The sequence below is a fragment of the Panicum virgatum genome, chromosome 2N (assembly GCF_016808335.1).
Source record: "Panicum virgatum strain AP13 chromosome 2N, P.virgatum_v5, whole genome shotgun sequence".
NCBI classification, from domain to species: domain Eukaryota; kingdom Viridiplantae; phylum Streptophyta; class Magnoliopsida; order Poales; family Poaceae; genus Panicum; species Panicum virgatum.
Genome location: NC_053146.1, coordinates 62041969 through 62065823, shown reverse-complemented (window position 1 = coordinate 62065823; position 23855 = coordinate 62041969). Strand labels below are relative to the sequence as shown.

General features: G+C 46.0%; 2 protein-coding genes and 1 pseudogene across 4 annotated transcripts; all 3 read left to right on the top strand.

The window, feature by feature from the left end:
• The first annotated feature begins 9133 nt into the window (after window positions 1-9133).
• LOC120661668 (protein THYLAKOID FORMATION1, chloroplastic) lies at window positions 9134-13253 on the top strand. Of its 3 annotated transcripts, XM_039940576.1 has the most exons (6): window positions 9464-9644; window positions 9741-9828; window positions 10500-10770; window positions 11228-11444; window positions 12395-12510; window positions 12789-13184. In XM_039940576.1, the coding sequence occupies exons 1-6, from the start codon at window positions 9582-9584 to the stop codon at window positions 12880-12882; spliced, it is 849 nt and encodes a 282-aa protein (XP_039796510.1). In that variant the 5' UTR covers window positions 9464-9581; the 3' UTR covers window positions 12883-13184. The 3 variants fall into 3 exon arrangements, with proteins under 3 accessions (XP_039796509.1, XP_039796510.1, XP_039796511.1); XM_039940575.1 differs by lacking the exons at window positions 9464-9644; window positions 9741-9828 and adding an exon at window positions 9134-9422 and having other exon boundaries at window positions 12789-13253; XM_039940577.1 differs by lacking the exons at window positions 9464-9644; window positions 9741-9828 and adding an exon at window positions 9914-9974.
• A 200-nt stretch (window positions 13254-13453) lies between these two features.
• Window positions 13454-15087, top strand: LOC120661667 (chlorophyll a-b binding protein CP29.1, chloroplastic-like). Its single transcript, XM_039940574.1, has 2 exons — window positions 13454-14320; window positions 14426-15087. The coding sequence occupies exons 1-2, from the start codon at window positions 13820-13822 to the stop codon at window positions 14792-14794; spliced, it is 870 nt and encodes a 289-aa protein (XP_039796508.1). The 5' UTR covers window positions 13454-13819; the 3' UTR covers window positions 14795-15087.
• A 2303-nt stretch (window positions 15088-17390) lies between these two features.
• Window positions 17391-22135, top strand: LOC120661666 (annotated as a pseudogene).
• Window positions 22136-23855: the final 1720 nt, after the last annotated feature.

Sequence of the window (23855 nt, the reverse complement as noted above, 5' to 3'; positions counted from 1 at the left end):
CCCTAACACACAGTTCAGGAGCCAGAACACCATGAAAGCCCCGCAGAGCAATGCCAGCTAAGTCACCACCAACAACAACAATGCTAGGGTCTATTTCAACTGCCGTGAGACAGGGCATTACATTGCCAACTGCCCATATGCCAAGAACAAGCCTGCTGCATCAGTCTTCTCCAACTCGATGAATGGGCCTAGGCCACCTGTATCCGGAGCCAACCGTGTCCCCGTCGGCAGCAACAACAAGGGCAACAACTAGCAGCATTATAGACGAGCCGCATCAACCACATCAATGCGCAGGAGGCTCAGGGTGCGCAAGGAGTGGTACTTGGTGAGTTACTAGTCAGTTCAACTCTGGCAACAGTATTATTTGATTCTGGAGCATCACACTCATTCATATCGTCAAACTTTATGGATAAGCATAAAATACCTACGGTACTACTAAAAATACCCCTATTAACCCGGACGCCTGGAGGTGACATCAAGTGCCAACTAGGTTGTTTACGGGTAAGGATCAATTTAAGTGGGGTAGAATTCCTAGCAGACCTCGTAGTCCTTAAGTCTAAGGGAATAGACATGATCCTTGGAATGGACTGGTTAAGCCTACACAATGGCCTCATAGGTTGTGCTGACAAGGTAGTACACCTAACCAACTCAGATGGGAAGCAAATGACCTGCCATATTCGGGGAAGTGGACCAGACCCAATGGTTTTTAGCATGGAAGCTAAGCCCTTAGAAGAAGTTCCAGTAGTAAATGAGTACCCAGATGTAACATCCCGCCTCCCCGAGGCCGGGCCCGCTTACATCTGACAGCTTTCTAGGACATAGACTGCCCTCACAGACCAACACATGTCTTTTCTGCACACTTGAGCACCTGGGAATAACTCAGTCGGTCACCCATCCCCAAATTGCTCCGGGCCAAGCACGCTTAACCTCGGAGTTCTTTGGAGACCGGCTTCTAGAAAAGAAGTTGCAACTTGTTGGTATGAGTATCCTATTAATCCTATTAAGCCCTGGGCCGGGGTGTCACACCAGATGTTTTCCCTGAAGAACTTCCCGGAATGCCACCAGATAGGGATATAGAGTTTGTCATCGACCTTGTCCCTGGAACCTCTCCTATAGCTAAGAGACCCTATAGGATGGTAGCCTCTGAGTTGGCGGAATTGAAGAAGCAACTGGAAGAATTACAACAAAGTGGCTTCATCAGACCAAGCTCATCACCTTTGGGAGTCCCCAGTCCTATTCGTCAAGAAGAATGATGGGAGTATGAGGTTGTGTGTAGATTACCATGCGCTGAATGAGGTAACCATCAAGAATAAGTACCCCCTCCCCAGGATTGATTATCTTTTTGATCAGCTAAAAGGAGCCAAGTACTTCTCCAAGATTGATCTGAGGTCAGGATATTATCAGCTCAATATTAAGGAAAGTGACATCCCAAAGACATCTTTTGTCACCCGTTACGGGCAGTTTGAGTTTACGGTGATGTCTTTTGGACTCACCAATGCACCTGCTTATTTCATGAATCTTATGAACAAAGTGTTTATGGATGAGTTAGATAAGTTTGTCGTAGTCTTTATTGACGACATACTCATCTACTCCAAAAGTGCTCAAGAGCATGAACAACACCTTAGAGTGGTTTTGGAAAATCTAAGAGTACATAAGCTATATGCCAAATTCAGCAAGTGTGAATTATGGCTTGAGAAAGTAGCTTTCCTTGGTCATATTTTGACCGCAGAAAGAGTAGCAGTGGACCCCGAGAAAGTTGAGGCAGTTTCCGATTGGCAGCAGCCAACCAATGTTAGCGAAATCAGAAGCTTTCTTGGATTAGCTGGGTATTATCGGAGGTTCATTGAAGGATTTTCTAAGATAGTCCGGCCCATGACAGAGCTGCTCAAGAAGGATAAGAAATTCACCTAGACAGAGTCATGCGAAAGATGTTTCCAAGAATTGAAGAATAGGTTGACGACCGCCCCAGTGCTGACTCTACCGGATATTCATCGGGACTTTGTCATCTATTGTGATGCATCCCGACAAGGTTTAGGGTGTGTTCTTATGCAAGATGGAAAAGTAGTTGCGTATACCTCCCGACAGCTCAGGCCTCATGAGCAGAATTACCCAACACCTGACTTAGAGTTTGCAGCCGTAGTGCATGCCCTCAAGATTTGGAGGCACTACCTGATTGAAAATAAGTGTGAGATATACACGGATCATAAAAGCCTGAAGTATATCTTCACCCAACCAGATTTAAACCTCAAGCAGAGAAGATGGTTAGAACTGGTCAAGGATTACAATGTGGAAATTTACTACCACCCTGGCAAAGCTAACGTGGTAACCGATGCCTTAAGCCGGAAATCTTATGGACCCAAGTGCCCATCTGCAAGAGGAAATGGCACGATTGAATGTGCACATTATCCCTCGAGGCTCCAGTCACATGTTGGACGTCCAACCCACACTAGAGGACAGAATCAGAAAGGCCCAAGGTTCGGATAAGGATTTAATGAAAATCCACAAACATACTGGAGAAAACAAAGCACCGGATTTTCGAGTGGACGATAAGGGAACCTTGTGGTATAAAGATAGGGTTTGTGTGCCTAAAGAAGGGGACTTCCGGTGAATGATCATGGACGAGGCTCATAACTCGGCATATTCCATTCAACCAGGGTCCACCAAAATGTATTTGGATTTAAAACAAAAGTATTGGTGGAATGGAATGAAGTCGGACATTGCCCAGTTTGTTGCGCATTGCTATACATGTCAAAGGATCAAGGCTGAGCACCAGAAGCCAGCAGGATTACTACAACCCCTGCCTATCCCAGTTTGGAAATGGGATGAGATAGGAATGGATTTTGTGGTAGGATTGCCCAAGACCCAAAAAGATTATGATTCCATTTGGGTAATAGTGGACCGGCTCACCAAAGTCGCTCACTTCCTACCCGTACGGACCAACTATGGAGGAGAAAAGTTAGCCCAACTCTATGTGAATAATATAGTAAAGCTGCATGGTGTGCCAAGTAGAATCGTTTTAGATCGAGGGACCCAGTTCACCTCCAAGTTTTTGAAAAGTCTGCATAAGACCATGGGGACCAAATTGGATTTTAGTTCGGCCTATCACCTGCAGACTGATGGACAGACTGAGAGGGCAAACCAAATAATGGAAGATATGTTAAGGGCATGTGTCCTTACCTATGGTAAGGATTGGGAACAAAGTTTGCCCTATGCAGAGTTCTCATACAACAACAGTTATCAGGCAAGCTTAGGCATGTCACCATTTGAGGCTCTCTATGGAAGAAAGTGCAGAACCCACTGATGTGGTCAGAAGTAGGAGAGCGTTCAGTAGTCGGACCAGCCCTCATAAAGAAAGCGGAAGAAAGAGTAGCAGAAATCCGCGAAAAGTTGAAAACAGCCCAGTCCAGGCAGAAGAGCTACGCGGACAAAAAAAGACGAGAAATAAGTTTCAATCCAGGAGACTTCGTCTATCTTAAGGTTTCACCTATTCGAGGGATCCGAAGATTTCAAGTGCACGGAAAGTTAGCCCCTCGATACATTGGACCGTACCAAGTGCTAAAGAAAGTCGGAAAAGTAGCCTACCGACTCCAACTACCAGAAGGAATGTCAGACATACACCCAGAGTTCCATGTCTCCCAATTAAGAAGGTATTTGAGGGTACCCGAGACAGAACACGTGCCAGTGGAAGCAATAGATTTGCAGCCAGACCTGCGATACCAAGAAGTAAAGGTCAAAATTCTGGACATTGTCACAAAAAGGACAAGGAACTCAGAAGTACGTATTTGCAGAGTCCAATGGAGTAGGCATGGAATAAAAGAAGCTACTTGGGAATGCAAAGATGCGCTAAAGAAGGAGTTTCCCCATCTCTTTATGAACCAGCCGAATCTCGAGGACGAGATTCATTTTAAGTGGGGTAGGTTTGTAACATCCCGAAAAATTTACCAAGATAAATCATGCGCTAAAAATAATTTTCAAAATCTCTTTTCATCGTTGAGCCCAAATCATTCCTAAAACCCTTCCTGTCCGAACTCCAAATTCCTCGTAATCTTTCCCGGCGATCCCGCCGACCCGACACCGAAATCAATCCCCGTTCCTTCTCTTTTTTTTCCTCGTCCTGCGCGTTGCACTGTGCCCGACCGTCGCGCGTGGTCGACCGTCGCCGCGAATCCCGCCGACCGCCGCTCTCTCTCTCTCTTTTCCTTCCTCTCTTCTTTTTCTTTTCTTTTCTTCTCCTTTTTCCCTTTTTCCTTTTCTTCTTTTCTTTTCTCCCTCCTTCTCCCTTCTCCTTCCTTCTCTCTGCTCCCGCCCACGCGCGCCCCTGCTCCCGGCCGCCCCCACGCGCTCCACGTGCCGGGATGCCCGCCACGCCGCTCGCCGCCTGCCCGACCCATCCCATCACCCTGTGCTCGCCGCACCGCCCGTCGTCCAGCACAGCGCCGCCGCCTCGCCCCTCGAGCCCGCACTGCTCGAGCAGAGCTCGACACCGAGCTCCACGCCGAGCAGCTGGCCCCTCCACTTGTGCACTTGCGCCGTCCACCCCTGCATACTATCGCCCTTGACGCTCGCGCCGCTCCACGACGCCCAACCCGCCCCCACGCCATTATAGCCGCCCCGCCGAGCTCGCTTACTGGCCACCACCACGGCCCCTCCTCCACCGCCTCTCCCCGCCTATAAATAGGCCTTCACGTCGCGCTCCGCCACCACCACGAACCTCACCGCCGCCGCTAGCCCCCTCACCAACTCCCCAGTGCCGCCACTCAGAGCCATAGCCGCCGCCCCTCGCCGGCCACCGCGGAGCCGCCTGCTCGCACTGTCTCTGCTCGAGGTAAGGAGGGGAATAGGACCTCCTCACCTCCCTCTTCCTTTTCCCCCTAACCCCGGCTATCACCGAGCCCCGCAGTGCCGCCACCGCGAACACCAGAGCCGGCCGCCGCCCGCCAGCATGGCCGCGCCTCCACAGGCCACCTACGCCCAAATTAAGTGGGGGAATCGACCCACCGCGACTCCCTCTCCCTCTTCACCTCCCCGTGCCCCTCCTCTGTTCCACGGGAGGGAGGAGGGAGAAGAAAGGGTGTTTTTCCCTTAACCCCCTGCCCTTCTCCCTATTTCTTTAAGAGTCCTCCCCCTCTCTCTATGTTCTTTTCCAAAAAAGCCCTCCCGGTTCTTCCTATTTAAGAAAAGACCCTTCCACTATACAAAATAATTACACCTAGACCCCTGCATATTTCTAGTGAACCTCAGATATTTCTAGAAATTCCAAACAAGCCCTTTCCTTCCCAAAAATAATTACAAATAGGCCCCCAAGACTGCGGTTTAGCCCCTAAACCTCTCTTTAACCTATCATTTCATGCGCCAAACATTCTCTGATTGACCTGAAACTTTACCACGCCATTTCTAACATAATTTCGGTCGTGCCATTAGAAAACTACCCACAAATATTACTCCTATCTCTATATCTTAATTGTTCCCGATTCGAGCTCAACGATAAAACATTTATTTCTTTTTCTTTATTGTGTGCTTGTTTGTGTGCGTCGTAGATCACGGCGTGAACGAGGGAGAACCCATCGACGAGCAGTACCGCAAGCAAGTGTGCGAGGACCAGTTCCGCGACCCCGAACCCGAAGGACAGTACCTCGATCAGGACTTCCCGGAAGGCTTTGAGAACGGCAAGTTCAATCCCATCCTTTGATGTATGTTTTGTCCCAATTTTATAAACACAACCTATTGGCCTGTTTTACAAAACTGCATATTTTGCCTGCTGAAAACACGGTTGGATAGCCACCCCTTGATTTGTTATACCTATTCCTTGACCACCTGGATTAATGTCTAAATATGAGTTATTCTATTTGGATGTTAATCGCTGTTAGAATGCTTAGGGCCTTGAACACGGTACCACTTGTTTTATAAAAAGGAAAATGCATGAGTGTGTGGGAAGGGAAAATGTGGAGTTTCTGGAAACCAAAAGAAAGATGAGATTGATGGCACTTCTGTATGAATTGCCAAAAGGTGTGCTCGTACCTGTGTGGTTAAGCAAGGTTGGGAGATATTCATCTTGTCACAATTAAGGACCGAGTTGATGTGTCATCTTGCCTAACTCAACCATCGTGCAAACCACTCGACCGTTGTATGTGGCAACGGCTTAGCATAAACCCCACTAGTTAGTCTGATAGCCATCAGGAGAGCTGAGAGCAACGGGTGACCAAGGAGAAGGGATAAGCTCTGTGTGACTTATGCCCCAGTTAAACCTCGGTGATAGTGTAAGGATCACCGGGGTGTTCAACCCTAGAGGGGGAGGGGTGAATAGGGTCGCTAATCGCTTTTTAACCTAGGGCTCAAACTACTTGCATAAGATAAATCTAACACGTCCTATTCATGCTAGTTATGACTAAGGTTTATCTTTGCTACTCTCTACTTACCCCAAAATACTTGCAACCTATAGCCAATCCTAAACAAACTAACTAGGAAAGTAAAGGCACGCAAGATAAAGTAAATGCGGAAACATAATATGGTAAGTAAAGAGGTAAGTGCAAGAGGGATGCAAACTCCCGAGTAGACACGGTCATATAACGTGGTTCGGCACAAACGCCTACGTCCATGGGACACCGAGGCTCTTCCGATCACCGTCTTGCACTACGCCACCAAGGCGATGCCGGCAAGCAAAGGCAAGTGCCCACAAGACACCTGAGTCTCGTGCACCGCCACCGTCTCTCTCGGTCACCCAGCCGAAATCCACTACGGAGCTTCTCCACCAAGGAGGGGGTCTCCTCTTCCCCCGCACAAAGTGTCGTTGCCACTCCACACCAAGTCGGAGGGTCACACGACGGATCACAAGGATTGCTTGCCGTAGCAAGACTTCTCTCAAGGGAGCTCTCGCAAGAACTAATCCCTATTACAAGCACTAAGCACTCTCACAAGTGTGCTTAAGCCTATATGATGTACAATGAAGCTCTAAGGTGGTTGGAGATGATCTTTGGCTCTTGTATACTTCCTTGGTCTCCAGCAACCTCAAATGAGGCGTGGGGTGGCATATATATAGCCCAACCCTCCAAACTAGACGTTGGGAAAAGGCTGACGAAATCCCTTAACGTCGGTTGATCCGACGCTCAACTTTTTGTCATCACCGGTTTAACCGGTGAGTGTATTTTCCCAGCAACTAGTCGTTACTGCTCCAACGGCTCCTTTGATCAATCGACCGACGCTCTCAAAAATAACGTCGGTTTAACCGGTGTGTGTAAGTTCAGAACCCCCCGAAAAATGGAGTCTCTGGACAACTGCATCGACGCTCACTTTTTCTTTATCATCGGTTTAACCGGTGTCTCTGGGTCTGGCTTCACTTCAAGTCATTGCACCGACGAGTTATCTTCAGGCATCGTCGGTTCATCCAGCGCAAAACCCTAGTCTCAGCTTTCTGGATACATTGCAATGATGAGTACAATTTACCTAACGTCGGTTTAACCGGTGATAGCAAATTGTCTCTGTCTTGTTCGTTTTGACTTGATTTCTTCACGGTCTCTTCAATTCTTGTCCGTTGGACCGAAGAGCTTTCAGGGCGCTGCCCTGAGACCCGCGAGGGGCGGAACCACCGTAGGGGCGGCCCTTCGGGCATAGCTACGTCTATCTTCTCTTTGTCATCACTTGAACCTAAAAGCCTGAGAATGGTCATCTTAACAATCACACTAGTCCAAGTGTTGTGTTGTCTATATCAATCACCAAAACATTATATTGAAATATGGCATGAGAGGCCATTTTCGCTACAGATAGGTCAATGGCCCCTTCGTGGATCCCGTGTTGGCTAGTCAGGTCTAGCTAAGGTGGGTAATGGTTTTGTTGGGATCTGCACCGACACTAAGGTGCTCGTGCTGTGGTACCCCACTTGTGGGTAAAGTTGTACACCTCTGCAGAGTTAAAACCTATTTGAATAGTCGTGCCCACAGTACTGAGTGAGTTATGGTTTGGTCACACAACTAGTATTTCTTCTGGGAATGGATGGGTTGGCGTGAGTTATTTTGAAAAGTGTCCGGCAGCTGTGCCGTGTGCTTCGGCGGACGGGGAGTCCGGTAGCAACTTATAAACTAGGATCCTGTGTGGATCAACTCTACGTGTACTCGGTACAAGATAATCGCTTTGGAAAACCTTTTTCTGTCAAATAAACCCATGCATGAAAAATCAGCTTTCCGCAAATAAAACCCTAACCTTATCCTTGATCCATCCTGTGCATGTATTCTGTTTATACCTCCTCCGTGGGTGTGGTTGGACTTGCTGAGTACGTTGTACTCACCCCTTACTTAATTTTTACAGAGGAAGATCCAGACCTTGTTCCCGAAGACGTTGAGTAGGGGTTCCGTTCTGCACCCAATCTTGCCTGTGGATAGGGTCACCCGCAGGAGCTCCGTATGGCGCAAGAGTCTGATGACTTCTTCATGCTTCACGTTCTTGTTTGGGTTGTAGTTGTTGTCCTCGCGATAGTGGCGCTTCACTGCCCATTACCGCGTAGAGTTGTACGGTGATGTACTATCTGATGTAATAAATGTGTTATCAGCCTCCTGGGACTGATATTATATCACATTTAAGTTTTCTCTTGTGAGGGGACGCTTCACAAACAGAGTGATTAGCTTTCAAGGAAACATATTTGCAATGCTGGCTGGAGTTAAAGATATACAAAGGTTCAAAGTAGTATATTTGCTACATGAATATGTAGTTATCAAACAGACATGTACATGTTCTTCGTTGCTCCATGATATCAGACCTAGTTTGCACTCGAACTGAAGGAACATTATCACGCGATAATAAAATACACAGCATCAATTTATACAAACATTCAAATTATTCGAAAATGTTTTCATATGTTTTTGTTGCGTGCACACCACTAAGAGAAAGTAACGGGGACCAAACATTTCAGAAAACATTTAGCTGCTAAAGTCTAAATCAAAGCCATCAGTGCACTAGATTCCAGATCCTAATTGCAAAGCCGCAAGCAAATCCAACCTCTCGTGCCCATAAAAATTGCCCAAAAGACCTTAAAAGTATCAAAAACAAATTAAATCTCCAATCAAAAAATGTCATGCCACGTGGCAACGTAGTAGTGGCCGAGGAACCTGCGTAGTCTGCTGGATAAGAAAGATCCCATCCCTCGGCTACCCAGACGAACAATAGCCTTTCCTCGCACTCGCTCCCCTGCATTTACCATTTTGCCCTCGTCGGCGGCGCCGACCACCCGCCGCCGCGTCCGGCGAAACGACCAGCTGTAGGACCAAAGGGGTGTCCCATGGCGGCCATATCGTCGCTTCCCTTCGCGGCGCTGCGCGGAGCCTCCGAGTGGAGGCCGTTGTCCACGGCGGCGGCCGTCTCCGGTGCCGTCGTGCTCAGCGCGAGGGCTCGGCGGTCCTCGCGCTCGGTGGTGCGGTGCGTGGCCACGGCGGGCGGTGAGCTATCTCTGTCTGTCCTGTCGGGGTTGTAGCTGCAGCGCTATCTCAAACTAGCGAGTCCGAATCACCATCCAATCTGTGCGATTCACCGCAAAAGACTTCCTCCTCCTCATCCCAAATTCACCCACCAATGTGCGATTCCTGGCCTTGCCAGCGATGGTGCCTCCTTCACCGACGTTACCTCAGATTCTTCTGTGGTCGTCGTCATGCTCCCTGCAAGTGAGCTGGTTTGGCTTTTGTTGGCAATAAATTCTAGCTCGTTTTTTCTTTAATTCTAGCTCGTTTGGATGCATTGTTCTAACAGTTTTGTTCCAGGGGACCTTCCTTTGCTGTGAGCAATCATATCCAAATATTGTTTTCCATCAACCCAATTACTTGTGGGTTTGCTGGCTGCACGCACAAGGTGTCCTATAATTCAATCTATGCATCCATAGCTCCATTCAACTCTTCACCCTTTGCCTGTGCTAGAGACAGCAGAATTTCAGGCACAATAAGTTTTTGAAATGAACTCAAAGACTAAACTTTTGCCAGTCGATCAGATTCAGTCAGGTTCCTAGTCCCACTTCATGCTGCTACTTCCTTGCTTAGAAAAATGCAGTTATGCAATTCACTGAATTTTTATGTGTTGAATTCCACATGAAGAGGACCGATGTGAAGTCCTTCTGAAAAATGAAGAGTGGTGTGAGCAAGTCACCCAAAGAAGCTTTGTAGTGTAGAATATAATCATGCGCGGTTAATTTATAGAGTATAGACTTTCAGCATACAGTGTAGAATGAGATCGATGCAATAACAAGCCCAATCCTATATGTTGTAAGACCAATCCTTAATCCTTCTTAATATAATGACATGCAGTCCTCCTGTTGGTTCGAGAAAAAAATTAACTTGTCATGTCTACTTTCAAACAAATTGTAAATCACTTATCAAGTATTTTCTATTGGGTCATGGTAACCCACATGCTGTTCAATATATTCCGATTAAAACTTATTGGATCCGATGCAGAACATCTTGTTTGTGTAAGTAGCATAGTACAGAAATTATTTGTGCAACTTCTAATTTATTTATAATCTTGTGCAGATGTCCCACCTACTGTTGCAGAAACAAAGCTGAACTTTCTTAAGTCATACAAACGCCCTATCCCAAGCATTTACAGTACAGTCCTACAAGAACTTTTGGTTCAGCAACATCTGATGAGATACAAAAGAACCTATCAGTACGATCCTGTGTTTGCTCTTGGTTTTGTTACTGTCTACGATCAGCTCATGGAAGGGTACCCCAGCAACGAGGACCGGGATTCCATCTTCAAGGCATATATAACAGCGTTAAATGAAGATCCTGATCAGTATAGGTACATCTAATAGCTCACATATCTGGCTTTGTCAGCCATGTTAGTACTGTAGCAATCATAAACTGTGGTATATCATAATACATTCTTAAAAGATATTTTCGAATACTGTAACATCGAAACATGCCCTTATTCTTTTAAGGTTAATTGTTGTTATTCTAATCCATCAATGTTCATGAAACGTATTTTGTTCTTCAACTTTATTGTGAAATCTGGATTTTTTTTCTTAGAGAAGGATTTTAGCAGCTTATTGCTTTACCTCCTTTATATTTCTGAGGTACAGTAGTTTAATGTTTACATGCTTTTTGGGTCACTAGATACTATCTTTCTTGGCATCAATAACAACTTAAGCATTTTGGGGCACTAGTTGGCAACTTGGCATCCATAAAGTCTCTTTCCTCAGATAGTAACGTTTCTATTTTGAACAATCCGAATAAGTGTTCTTTTGTCTGCTGTACAGAGATGATGCACAAAAGATGGAAGAGTGGGCACGTTCTCAGAATGGTAACTCGTTAGTTGATTTCTCCTCCAGAGATGGAGAAATAGAGGCCATTCTGAAAGACATATCAGAAAGGGCCAAGGGTACAGGAAACTTCAGCTACAGTCGGTTCTTTGCAGTTGGCTTGTTCCGTTTGCTTGAGCTTGCAAATGCAACGGAGCCAACAGTTCTAGACAAGGTTGTTCCTGCCATTATTGTCTTTTGTGCATTTCTCGTTAGTTGTTGCGTGTGTTCTCAATTATGCTTCCTATTTACCTATAAGCTTCTTTACTAAGTGATTTTTACAGAAAGGACTCGTTTTTTATGTATGTCTTATTTGTGGCTAAAGTGCACTCAGTTTTGCCTAAATCAATTCAGCGTCTGACCTGAATTTTATATTCAGTATTGACAACTGCTTTAGGATCCACACAGTGTTCATTACAAGAAAACATTGAACCACTTATAACTGGATTCATTCGTGAGATCTTATTGTCTTTACATAACTTTCTTTTTTATATACTGGCCTCAGGCCTGTTCAATATTGTTCTTCCAGGGATTTCAAATATGTTAATTGTTAAGGCGTGCGAGCCAGTTTGGAATTGATCCGTCTTCTATGATGTTTCTAACAAAGTAGAAATTAGAAAATAACAATTAGGGTTCAAGGTAAGTCTGTGCTAGGTAGCATTTAGCATCCTCTAGGAGACCAGGACCTATTCAGATAATTCTATAGGCAGACTCATCAAAGTTAAGCTTCCTTCTACAAACTTCATCTGACCTTGACATGACACCTCTGATTTAAATGGTGTGCTCTTCTACCTAGTACAATCGGGTAGCCTTGTCACTAACTGTATTTACAGTTTTTTTCATAAATGTTGTTAGCTGGTGCTTGGGCCTATGATAGACTGCCCTTCAATTGTAAGTTACCATTTTTGCACATGCGAGGTAGTGTAGCACATCCTGTCAAAGTAATTTTTTTTGTAATGTGTAACAAATGTTTCAGCTAAGCATTTGAGCAGTTTAGGTAGTGCTTGGTGTTGATATCAGAATTGAATGCACTTACTCCCTGTTACATTTTCCCTCAAAAAAAAAAACTCCCTGTTACATCACTAATATTTCCAGCGAGCACTGACTTCATTTCTCGCTTGATAGCTTTGCGCTTCATTAAACGTCAATAAAAGAAGTGTGGATAGGGACCTTGATGTTTACCGCAACATACTCTCGAAGTTGGTTCAAGCCAAGGAACTTCTCAAGGAATACGTCGATAGGTAAATACCATATCCCAGCAATACATTAATGTTTTGTCACTTTACATGTCATTTAAGTTGGATGTATTCATTAAATGATACCACTAAGCTATCCGAGGAGTTTATATTGTGAGTTAAATGCTTGAGATATATAACCTCATCATTGAATCTTACCATTTTGGGCCACTTGAATCGCTCCTCTTTTAGTAAGGACTGTCAATTGCTTGGTTTACATGCTCTCCACCCTTTTGGACTGTCATTCCAGTGACAGAAAACTCAACTAACTTCTGTATTGGCAGGGAAAAGAAGAAGAGAGAAGAAAGATCAGAAGCTCCAAAGCCGAACGAAGCTGTTACGAAATTTGATGGAAGCCTTTATTCCATGAGGCATTAGGTCAGCCTTTCGCAGAGGAGAGTCTCCACGGATAACAGAATTAACAGTTACTTCTGGACCGTATCGAGAAATATCAATCATCCCCTTTCACCACAGAGACATCTTTGGCTGCTCATCGTGTGGTGTAGCATTCTGCCGTACAAAAGGATGCAGATTACTCTTACTATTGGACAGATATTTTGTATTTATCTCATGTGTCTTCAAATGTATTCATTCTCTCCGCTTGTTCAAAAGTATATGAAGAGGTATGTGGGGATCAATGTTACTCATAAGCTGAGAAATATAGCTTTCCTCTTTTTGTATCTTGATGGCGATAACTCGAGAGGCTGAGTGTGTTCACTAGTATATTGTGATGAGCATTTATGAGATCAGTTGATGTGTTGTTTGTTTATCTGAATTTCTGTGTACCGGGCTCAGTGAACTGGAAAATATCTTAGGTGGAGAACAAGGTATGCGACCATTTTGTGGTGGATTCACGCGTGTGAGAAACCTGCAGCATTTTCACCTGGCTAGCTGGACAGAACAAAAAAACTTAAATAGAATGGACTGAACTAGAGCTAGGAAACGGAGCCTCACACCCATTTTGATTTTGGGTTCCAAAACCACATGGTCTCCAAGATTATTTTGGCCGATATTTCCCAGCCCCGGAAGAGGCGAAGACCACAAATCAGAGGCGCTCGAAACGCCCTCCTCCCAATCACGGCTCTCCACGTGTCCCAAGGCCCTTCGCCAGCAGCCCATCCATTGGACCAGGCAGATAAGACCCGGATAAGGCAGCGCCCATCGCGGCCGTCAAATAGATCACATCCGCTCGACGGCCGTCCGATCTGCCACGCGGGGATAACACCGGAATTTCTTATTTGTACCCCGCGACGAGCCGTCTCCCCCGCCACACGCACACCACCACCGGACCTGAGCACACCAGCAAGGACAAGCCATGGCTTCGTCGGTGGCCGCCGCGGCGAGCACATTCCTGGGCACCCGGTTGGCGGACCCGGCGCCGCAGAACGGGCGCATCGTGGCCCGGTTCCCGTTCGGCAAGAAACCGGCTGCCCCGAAGAAGGCGGCCAAGACGTCGACCAGCTCCGACCGGCCGCTCTGGTTCCCCGGCGCGGTGGCGCCCGACTACCTGGACGGGTCGCTGGTCGGCGACTACGGGTTCGACCCGTTCGGGCTCGGCAAGCCCGTGGAGTACCTGCAGTTCGACCTGGACTCGTTGGACCAGAACCTGGCCAAGAACGAGGCCGGCGGCGTCATCGGCACCCGGTTCGAGTCCTCGGAGGTGAAGTCCACCCCGTTCCAGCCCTACAGCGAGGTGTTCGGCCTCCAGCGGTTCCGCGAGTGCGAGCTCATCCACGGCCGCTGGGCCATGCTCGCCACCCTCGGCGCCCTCTCCGTCGAGTGGCTCACCGGCGTCACCTGGCAGGACGCCGGCAAGGTACTGTGCATACGCATTTGCTTTCATTATTAATCCCATGCCGGCGCATACTACTAGTATGATTTGCAAGCGATGATGATGATGATGGTGGCACGCATGCCGCAGGTGGAGCTGGTGGACGGGTCGTCCTACCTGGGGCAGCCGCTGCCCTTCTCCATCTCGACGCTCATCTGGATCGAGGTGCTCGTGATCGGCTACATCGAGTTCCAGCGCAACGCGGAGCTCGACCCGGAGAAGAGGCTCTACCCCGGGGGCTCCTACTTCGACCCGCTCGGCCTGGCGGCCGACCCGGAGAAGAAGGAGCGGCTGCAGCTGGCGGAGATCAAGCACGCGCGCCTCGCCATGGTCGCCTTCCTTGGCTTCGCCGTGCAAGCCGCCGCCACCGGCAAGGGCCCGCTCAACAACTGGGCCACCCACCTCAGCGACCCGCTGCACACCACCATCTTCGACACGTTCGGAGCAGGATCCTCTTAAGCCCGCCCGCCATTGCTAGCTCCGTCCGCCCATCGATCGAAGCCTTCAATCAACTGTGATCTCGGCTATCATACGTTGGAGACGATGGATGTGAATCCGTCCGTGGTATCATTTTGTGATGAGTGAGAGGGTATGGGAAGATCCATCCGATCCGATCCGATCCTTTGTTAATGCAGGACTCGTTGATTAGGAGAACCGCTGCTAGCTGCTGGGACTTGTGATTTGTAATATATGAACCAGTGATGATGAATTAATGCATTCACTTGTACATCTTGAGGTGATGTATACTTGTAGATTTTAGCGTCTATTTGGGAGAGCTTCACTTCACGTTTCTAGCTCCACTTCCAAATTCTCGTGTCAAACACATCCAGCTGCACAATTTTCCGGCTACTGAAAAATAATAGGAGATAGAGGTTAGCTCTAGATTTTGGAGGGACAAAATTCATTTTTGACCATCTAACTATAGTTTCAGTGGTTTTGATCATCGAATCGCAAAACCAAAAATATTTGGCCATCCAATCTTTAAACATTGTGTTCGGCAGGCTGGAGCTGGAATGGTGTGAGAGAAAAATACTGTTGGGCTGGCTGGAGCTGGAGCTGGTGGCTGGAGTGGTGTGAGAGGAAAATACTGTTGGGCTGGAGCTGGCTGCTGAACACAGTGAAAATCGTCCATCTTTAACCATGTTATTTTGCTGATGTGGATGATATATGGTGGTGGAGTCCACTTACCAGCTTTCCTCTCCCCTCCCTCGCTTTCTTCTCTCCCACCTCTCTCCTATATATGATATATTGGCCTTTGTTTGGTTTGACGTGCTGGAATTCTAGCGCGTCTCTTTTAGTCTCCGTATGAAAGACTAAATGAAATCTATTTGTAAAACATTTTCAGGGATGTGTGTTATTTTTCGCGACAAATCTAACGATAGTAATTAATCGACGATTTGCTACAGTGATGCTACAGTAACCATTCTCTAATCGCGCGGTCAAAGGCCTCATTAGATTCTTCAGGGTCACTAGCGTGGGGTTCTGAAGTTGGTTTTGTAAACTGGCTTTGTTTGACACCGTAATTAATAGTTAAACTGTCACTATTTACTAGCACACTGCAAACCAAACGGGACAATTCCTCTCCTTTGACCCTACGCCGCCCACCACCCTCTCCCCGTAGCGGTACGGAGGCGTCGGTCGGCAAGCTGGAGAGGCGTGGGGGGAGGGCGGCGGCAGGGCCAGCTCTACCATTTTCGAGGTTTTTGAGCGAACTAGAAATTATGGATACTTTAGACTAAATATTTTGCATTTATAATATGGAAAAGAGATTGTAGTGCTAATAATTCATATTAAATTTTGGAGAAAAATGTTAATAGTACAGACTGAAAAGAACGTCAAAATAAAATTAGTTCAAAGTTTAAAAATTGAAGATTTAATATGATAAATAAATGATTAATGAAATAAATCACTAAATTTAAGATGAAGGTGTGATGGATACGAGGGCATCTACTTGAAGTACCACAAGCAAATCAGGTTGAGTGTAAAAGTAGTAGGGTACATGCACGCACACCGCAGTAACAAATGTCCGGTGGTCGGCAGCCGACGATCTTTTCTCTAATTTGCCGATTTAGTTTTACATGTTCGGATTCCATCAACGGCGATGCGTGCGAGTTTATGACGCCACGCTCCTGACAGAGGAGACGAAGAGAAGAGAAGATAAGAGAAAAGAGAGAGGAGAACTAGCACGTGGATCCTACCATAGATTTTGTTTGGAGAACTATCCCAATGTTATTTTTTAGGCTATTCTTTAGCCCATAGAAATAGTCCTTTACCAAAATAACCTTTGGACTATTTGGATCCAAAGGTTATTTATCATTTAATACACTTTCCCAATTATTAGAGTCTCATTATCTCTATCTTCCTACAATGGACCCCACTCAAAATAACACAAATATTACCTCTTGGGGATAGTTTTTGGGGTGGGTTATTTCTAAATAGCCGCAAAATAACCCACATATTTGGCTCTCTATATGATTATTTGGGCTATTTGAGGGATGGATAAAAAATAACTCATGGATCCAAATAGAGCCATAATGTATTAATGTATTAGGGTACATTGTGGATCCCTACCACAATGGTCCTATTTGGATACTCTAAGTCTCTAACTAAGTTAGAAGTTAGAGTTAGCTTCCAACTCATGATTAATTATAAATTAACTTTAACCAAAGAGAATGTGACATCCAAGTCAGCAAAATCACCGTCCTAATCGCGATCCCAATTAGAGGTATATGTAAAAAGCGTATTTTGTCTTCTACTCCCTCCGTTCCAAATTATAGGTCGTTTGACTTTTTTGATACCAAATTTGACCACTCGTCTTATTCAAAAAATTTATGCAAACATAGTCAAATTTAAACCATTCTTCGAGAACTTGTATTAATAAAACAAGTCACAACAAGAGAAGTGATGTTTTACACAAATTTTTGAATAAAACGAGTGATCAAACTTAGAGTTAAAAAATCAAACCACCTACAATTTGGAACTGACGGAGTACCACATCTCGAATATACTCATCTGAATACGTATACGTATTCCCCCGCGGCGACCTCGCAGCCGCGCCTCGCGTCTCGCTCACGCCCGACACAGCCATGCCGCTCCTCCACCTCTCGCTCCCGCCGCACCGCCTCCTCGTCGCCGGCCGCGGCGGGCTGTACTTCCCGCCGGTTCCTCGTCACACCCGCGTATCTGTCAGGTGAACGAACTCACGCCAATCCGGAACCTAACCCTACCCTACCTGTCGCATGCCGCCGCCGCTTTTGCTCACAGGCTCACTCGCGCTCGTTCCTGGACAGGGCGGCGGCTGGGGCCTGGGGATGCAGCCGTGTCTGTCGCAGCGGGGGCTTACGAGCTCCCCTTCCCTCCGGAGCGCGCCTCCCACCACCGCGAGCTCGCCGCGGCCACTGCCGCCGTCGAGCGCGCCTGCCGCCTCTGCGTTGACGTGAGTTAACTTCATCCCCTCTCCTGATGATTGACTGATTTGATAAAATTAGAGGCTTCGCTTTTAGACATCAGCGCCGGATCAATTTCAGTTTGGCGGGGTCAGTTGATGTAGTAGGCAGTCGTGCGTATAATTCGTGTCAATGTCATCATTGTCATTGGGGATATATATATTTTTTTGGAGAAAAATCATTGGGGATATATTAAATGTTCCTAATGGCAGAATGGGCTCTCACAGGCTCACAGCTTCTTGGCAATGCAACAGTGCGACTGGACAGAAATTATCTAAATGGTCAACTATTTTGCATAAGGCTTGATCTTTTGAGACCAACATTGTTTTGATTTTTCTTTAGAAACATCTGTCTTTACTAATTTGTGGAGCACCATGATGTCAATCCAATGCCGTGCTATCAAAAGCCATGAAACTTGTTCGATCCAAAGTTTCTTTCTACATGTACTGATGCTTACTTCCTCCAGACCCATTTGTTAGGCTCGTTGAGGTTAAACCCAAATACCAAGACGTCATCGTGGTGGTGGCATAATTATCCACCAGGTCCCGCGCTTGTCCCAACATACGCTTGGCTGCTGCGATCTTGTAGAACCATGCGCGCATGCCCACAACGAATCGTTTCGCGAATGCCTTGCGCTGATTGGCAGTTACCAAAACGGTGCAACCAGATGACGCTTTGTTTTTTTTTTACTTCGCTCGTGATGCCTGCCTTGGTACTGATGGAGCGCTCTATATTGTGGCCCAAATGAAAAACGAAGATACGCCTTAAAAAAGGGTCTGGAGGGAGTAGAAATTAATAAATTTGCACATTAGGCAACAATATAGTACTGATAGCATCCTCTTGAGTCTTGATTTTCTTTAAGCTCTGCTGCTACTACTATAACCTAGGTTTGTGATCCTAATAGCATTGATTTTCTGTGCACCCACAAACGTCAGTAAAACCATCCTTTGAGGCGTGTGTTCGCCATACGTGTAAGTGGTTTGCATCGTTCATTCGCATAAACTGTTATTTAATTAGTTTTAAACAAAAGGATTCAAAATGACCATCTGCTTAGTAGTGCATGTACTAACTAAGGGCAGTCATGGTCCAGAAATTCCCTTCCCTAGCCTCCTTGCAATTAAGCAAGGGTAAGGCTTTCTAGAAATTCCCTTGCCTAGAGACCTTGTGTGGAGTCTTTCAGCACCGGGTACACTCACTTTTTATACCTATAGGCTAGAGCACGCCATTTCATTTTCCTAGACAAAATGGGTCAAAGTCTTAACAGAATATAGTTATGCCTGGGACAGGAAACACTAACCATGGTAGAGGTAAGTTCATGCTATGTGGGTTACATAAGGAAATAAAATGTTGAGGTATAATAATTCACTTGATGCTGAATGTACTCAAACAAATTTTCATGCATCATTCAAATAGATAACCAACATTGATCTAGTCTGAATTTGAGATATTATTGAAGAAGCATAGTACTTCCGGAAGTTCAACAGGGTTTGCTTTGTATGATGAGCAGCCAATAATCTGTACTGTATCAACATGTAATTTTTGTGAGTTATCTTTCAGATTTGGTTGAACAAATCTGAATGTTTGACTGACATCTCACTAGAAAAAAATGTCTGAACTCTGTTTTGCCTCTTCGGTTGTACGTTTTGACAGGTGAAGTGGTCACTGTTTTCAGTTGGGAAGAGTATTCTTGAAAAGAATGACCAAACTCCTGTCACAATTGCGGATTTCGGGGTGCAGGCCCTTGTTAGTTTGGGTAATCCATAGCACAATTTCGAAGTTCAGTTTTGCGGCTTTGTCTAATGCCATATTTTACCATGTTGCTGTTGGAAGAACTCCAGAGATTGTTCCCATCAATACCTCTGGTGGCAGAAGAGGACTCGGCATCGCTAAGGTCATCCAACGCTGATGATAATAGTAGTGATGTACTTGTTGAGTCAATTTTTAGTGGAGTTGCAGACAAAGTGAGCAACAGTGGTTCACTTTTAACTCAAGATGATGTGCTGAGAGCAATTGATAGAGGAGGCAAGGATGCTGTCTCATTTGATTCAAACCCTGCTACTTATTGGGTAATCAGTAAGCTGTCGTGTTTTATTTATCATACACGTCCAGTTCTTTGAAGTTATATTCATTTATTGGGCATATGCCAAGTTCATGTATCATAAAGTTTATGCTTTGATTTGAAGGTACTTGATCCAATTGATGGCACCAAAGGTTTCTTGAGAGGCGATGATGCTCTATATGTGGTACGATTCCCTAATTTCTTTCTAAAACTCATCTTTACATGCTGTTGATCAGGCACTGATATGCTTTATTCAGCCATTGATACAAGATGTTCTTCAATGTTACAACCATTACACTTTAGTAATAGGCTGCATAATTTTTGCACGAAATTTTCTTCCATTCTGCAAGCGCGGGGATCTTGGGTAATTTCTTGGTGCCACATTTGTGCCAGGCACGCCCACTGTTCTAGAATCTTCTATATTGATATTACTGTAGGTTGCCTCAGGAGTCACCTCTGTCCACCTCATATAGCATAAGTGATCCAGATGAATGATTGAATCTAGATCTTAATCAATATACCTCGCACTCTGCTATTTACTTGTCACAAGATTCATGGAATGCCAATGCATGTCATTTGAGGATTTCCAGATGATCCTCACCCTCATTGCTACAAGACATTATAATGATTTCACATCATTAACGATTAACTGATGTGAAAAACGTTCATGCATATTTTTTATGAGTCTTGTTCTTTTTCCCCGAGTTCTGCAGCACTTTGTTATTGTTGCTGACTTGCCATTCAGCATGGACTGACAAATTCAGGATTCTTTAGCAAATTTATTTGCTATTAACCTGGCTTGCTTTTATTTATGTGTTTTCTTTCTTCTAACATACATTTTTGCTATTTCTTAAGGTCGGTCTGGCTCTTGTGGTGAATGGAAAGGTAACAGTTGGAGTGATGGGATGTCCAAATTGGACCAATGACACCATACACAATGAGAAAGATGGCAGTGCTGCTGCATGTAATGACCGAGGGATTCTTATGGTATCTCATCTAGGCTGTGGTACATGGTCTAGGCGCCTGTCTTCTGAGATTGGCCAGTCCACTACAGCACCGGATATTTGGAAAAGATGCTTTGTTGACTCATGTTCAGTTGTTCACATGGCACGCTATTGCATTCCGGATAGCCAAACATGGGATATGATACCATTATCTGTTCTCTTCAATTCAACGACGGGTGAATCTGATCCTAGAAATGAGAATGAAATTCTTCTACTATCGGTTTTCTGTGGAAGGTTTGTTGCACCTTCCATTAGTGATTTGATACTTGCATAAAATTTTAGTTATCATACCTCTAGCAAGTTGATTTATGATGCTAGCTAGTGAGCTAAGTCATTTCAAGCAATGACTGATTTCTCCAAGAACATATGGTGCTACCGATGTGCAAAAGGCATTTAAAGCAATGACTGAGACTTTCTTAGCACAACCTAAAAATGTTAAATATTTTTCTCTAATATTGCGCTGTCCTGCTATCATTGGATTTCCTAGAAAATCTGGCTGAGGTTGATAATGACCTGCTTAATGATTATCGATTGGTCGGCTGCATATGAGTTCATCCTGATGTGCTCTTCATGTTGTTATTCTATAGCTTGTGCAAGTATCTAACTGTAGCTTCTGGGAGAGCCTCCGTTTTTGTCCTCCGAGCACAGCCGACAACTCAGATCAAGGTGCCATGTTTGCTTGCAATTTTCCCTCGTCCTGCATGACAAGTTAAGCAACTTGTTGACTTAGTTAGCTGGTGTACTGATCACCCTTTCTATTCATACTGTTTACATAGTCTTGGGATCATGCTGTTGGGGTAATTTGCGTGCAGGAAGCTGGCGGTCAGGTTTGTACCTTCCTTGTTTGTTAAGACAAGACCATGTCAAATGTCAACTCAATTCCCAGATCATCACTGTTAGCGTTATAACCACGGTGATCTTGTAACTTTCTGAAATTGACAGATCAGTGACTGGAGTGGAAACCCGTTGGATCTTGCAGCTGACCTAACTTCTCGCAGAATCATCTACCCTTCGGGCGGCGTTCTTGTGACAAATGGTGCTCTGCATAACAAGCTTGTGGAAATGATCTCTGCTAATTACAAGTAGCTGCATATATAGCTTCACACCCCAACACATTGCTTTTCTGGAATCAACTATATTGACCCTCATCAAATTGTATTCGGTCTCACATTCAGTAGAGAAACCACAAAGCATGTCCATATGACTTTTGTTGCCATTACCACTACATGAATGGAATCGCACAATTTTCTCGAAGCAATATGCTGAACAAATCCTCAAGAAACTTAATCCAGACGCAATTCGTGTGAGCTGTGATGCTCGCCTTTGTCATTTTCGTGCCCAATTTTTTTTCACAAAAGATCCCGAGCATTTTGCCTTTACAATGTGTGAATCTGCTGTGCAACCCTGATGCTCTGCTCTCATATGGACATACGACGTCCACGCACACATACACCTGAGTCCTGCAAAAACTAAAGGGAAGAAATCTCTGACCAGTCAGGCAGGAGGGCACCATGCAGAGACATGATGTTTGGCCACCAATTCAAACCGAAGAAAAAAGACGCGGAAAGGACGGCATCCCCTGGCTGCATCACCGCAGGATAACGACCTGATTGCTCATTCAGGTCCTAATGCAGAATCGACCAGCTTCCAAAGCATGATTAGCCTAACCAAAACCCGCATGGCCAAATCATCAGCGTTGCTTTCCCCAACGGCGGCACGTCAGGCTTCCGCGAATGAAGCTGCCTGTGGTTGGCTTGTCGTTGCAATCCATGCTGACTTTTGCCCCCGCCCCGCACAAGAAGCGCCACTGATCCGATGTTCTTCCTCCTCCTGGAGAAAAAGTCGCGCTTGCTTGCGCGGCCGAAGAATCATTCAGGATAATGTAATTCCCGTATGCAAGCACGGTGGAAAATTCCCTGGGTTCGAGGAGTTTATCCTGATCTGAAACCGGCCGGCCGGGTACCTGTCGCTCCGAGTCAACCATTCCGGCAAGTGTTGCCTGCCTGACGAACGGAAATCACATGTTGTTCATGTACGAGTGGACCGGAGAGCCACCTGGGTTCAATTCAGATAACGGCGGCGCGGAAACTGATGAAACGGTAGTGTCTGAAAAAGCTCTGATCGATATTTTTGTGCGCTGAACTGCAATCCATGTGTACAGCGTCCGCCTGGGTGAGTTTTAATTTGCTGCCTGTCTTGTACAAAGTAGAAACTGGGCTGAACACGCAACAACTTGTGCAAGAACGCAACAAGTAGCCTTGACAGCTGGGTTAGCAGGAGCAAGATGAGCTGCGAGCTTTCAGGCTTTCTTCAGCAGGACCAACCAAACCGTCATATCATCATCAGCGTATGAACCGCCGGAAAACAGACGTCAAACGGCTGAATATACAATTCCGAATCATGATCCTAGAGGCATGTATAGTTTTAATTTCTTTTCTCAGCCCCGCGCATTTCCAGTCACACAGAAACCGACCATTCCATTTTATTTTCCCCTCCAACCTCATCGTGAAGCTTCTGAACGGTCGATCGATCAGGTTGCGGCCGCCGGCGGGCCGATCCGCGCGCGATGGAGCATGGAAGAGATCGATGGTCAAGGACCAAGCAAGTGTGCTGTCCGCGGCGCCACCAACTATTCCTGATCCTGATGCCAATAATGCCACATAAGATACACACTGCGCACCCACACCCACTCGCCGGATGCGTCCTTGCCATTTCGAGCCACACGAACTTAAACAAATGGCGGGAGCAAGTAGACCCGACCCCCACGCATGCCCTGGCTGGCGTGTGCATGGTGGCGGGCCATGCACGGGCGCTGACGGGGCGAGACCATAATGGTTTCCCGGCCATCTACTCCCTGCTAACTCCGGGCGATCGATGCATGCGAGCGGCTGGGAGAAGAAGGTCGTGCGCGTGCTCGTGTCCAGGTCACGGCGGCACGCAGCCACAGAGGCAACTCGCCGCGGCTCCGTGTATTATCCGGGCATTGTTTCTAGGGCTCGCGTGATGCGTGC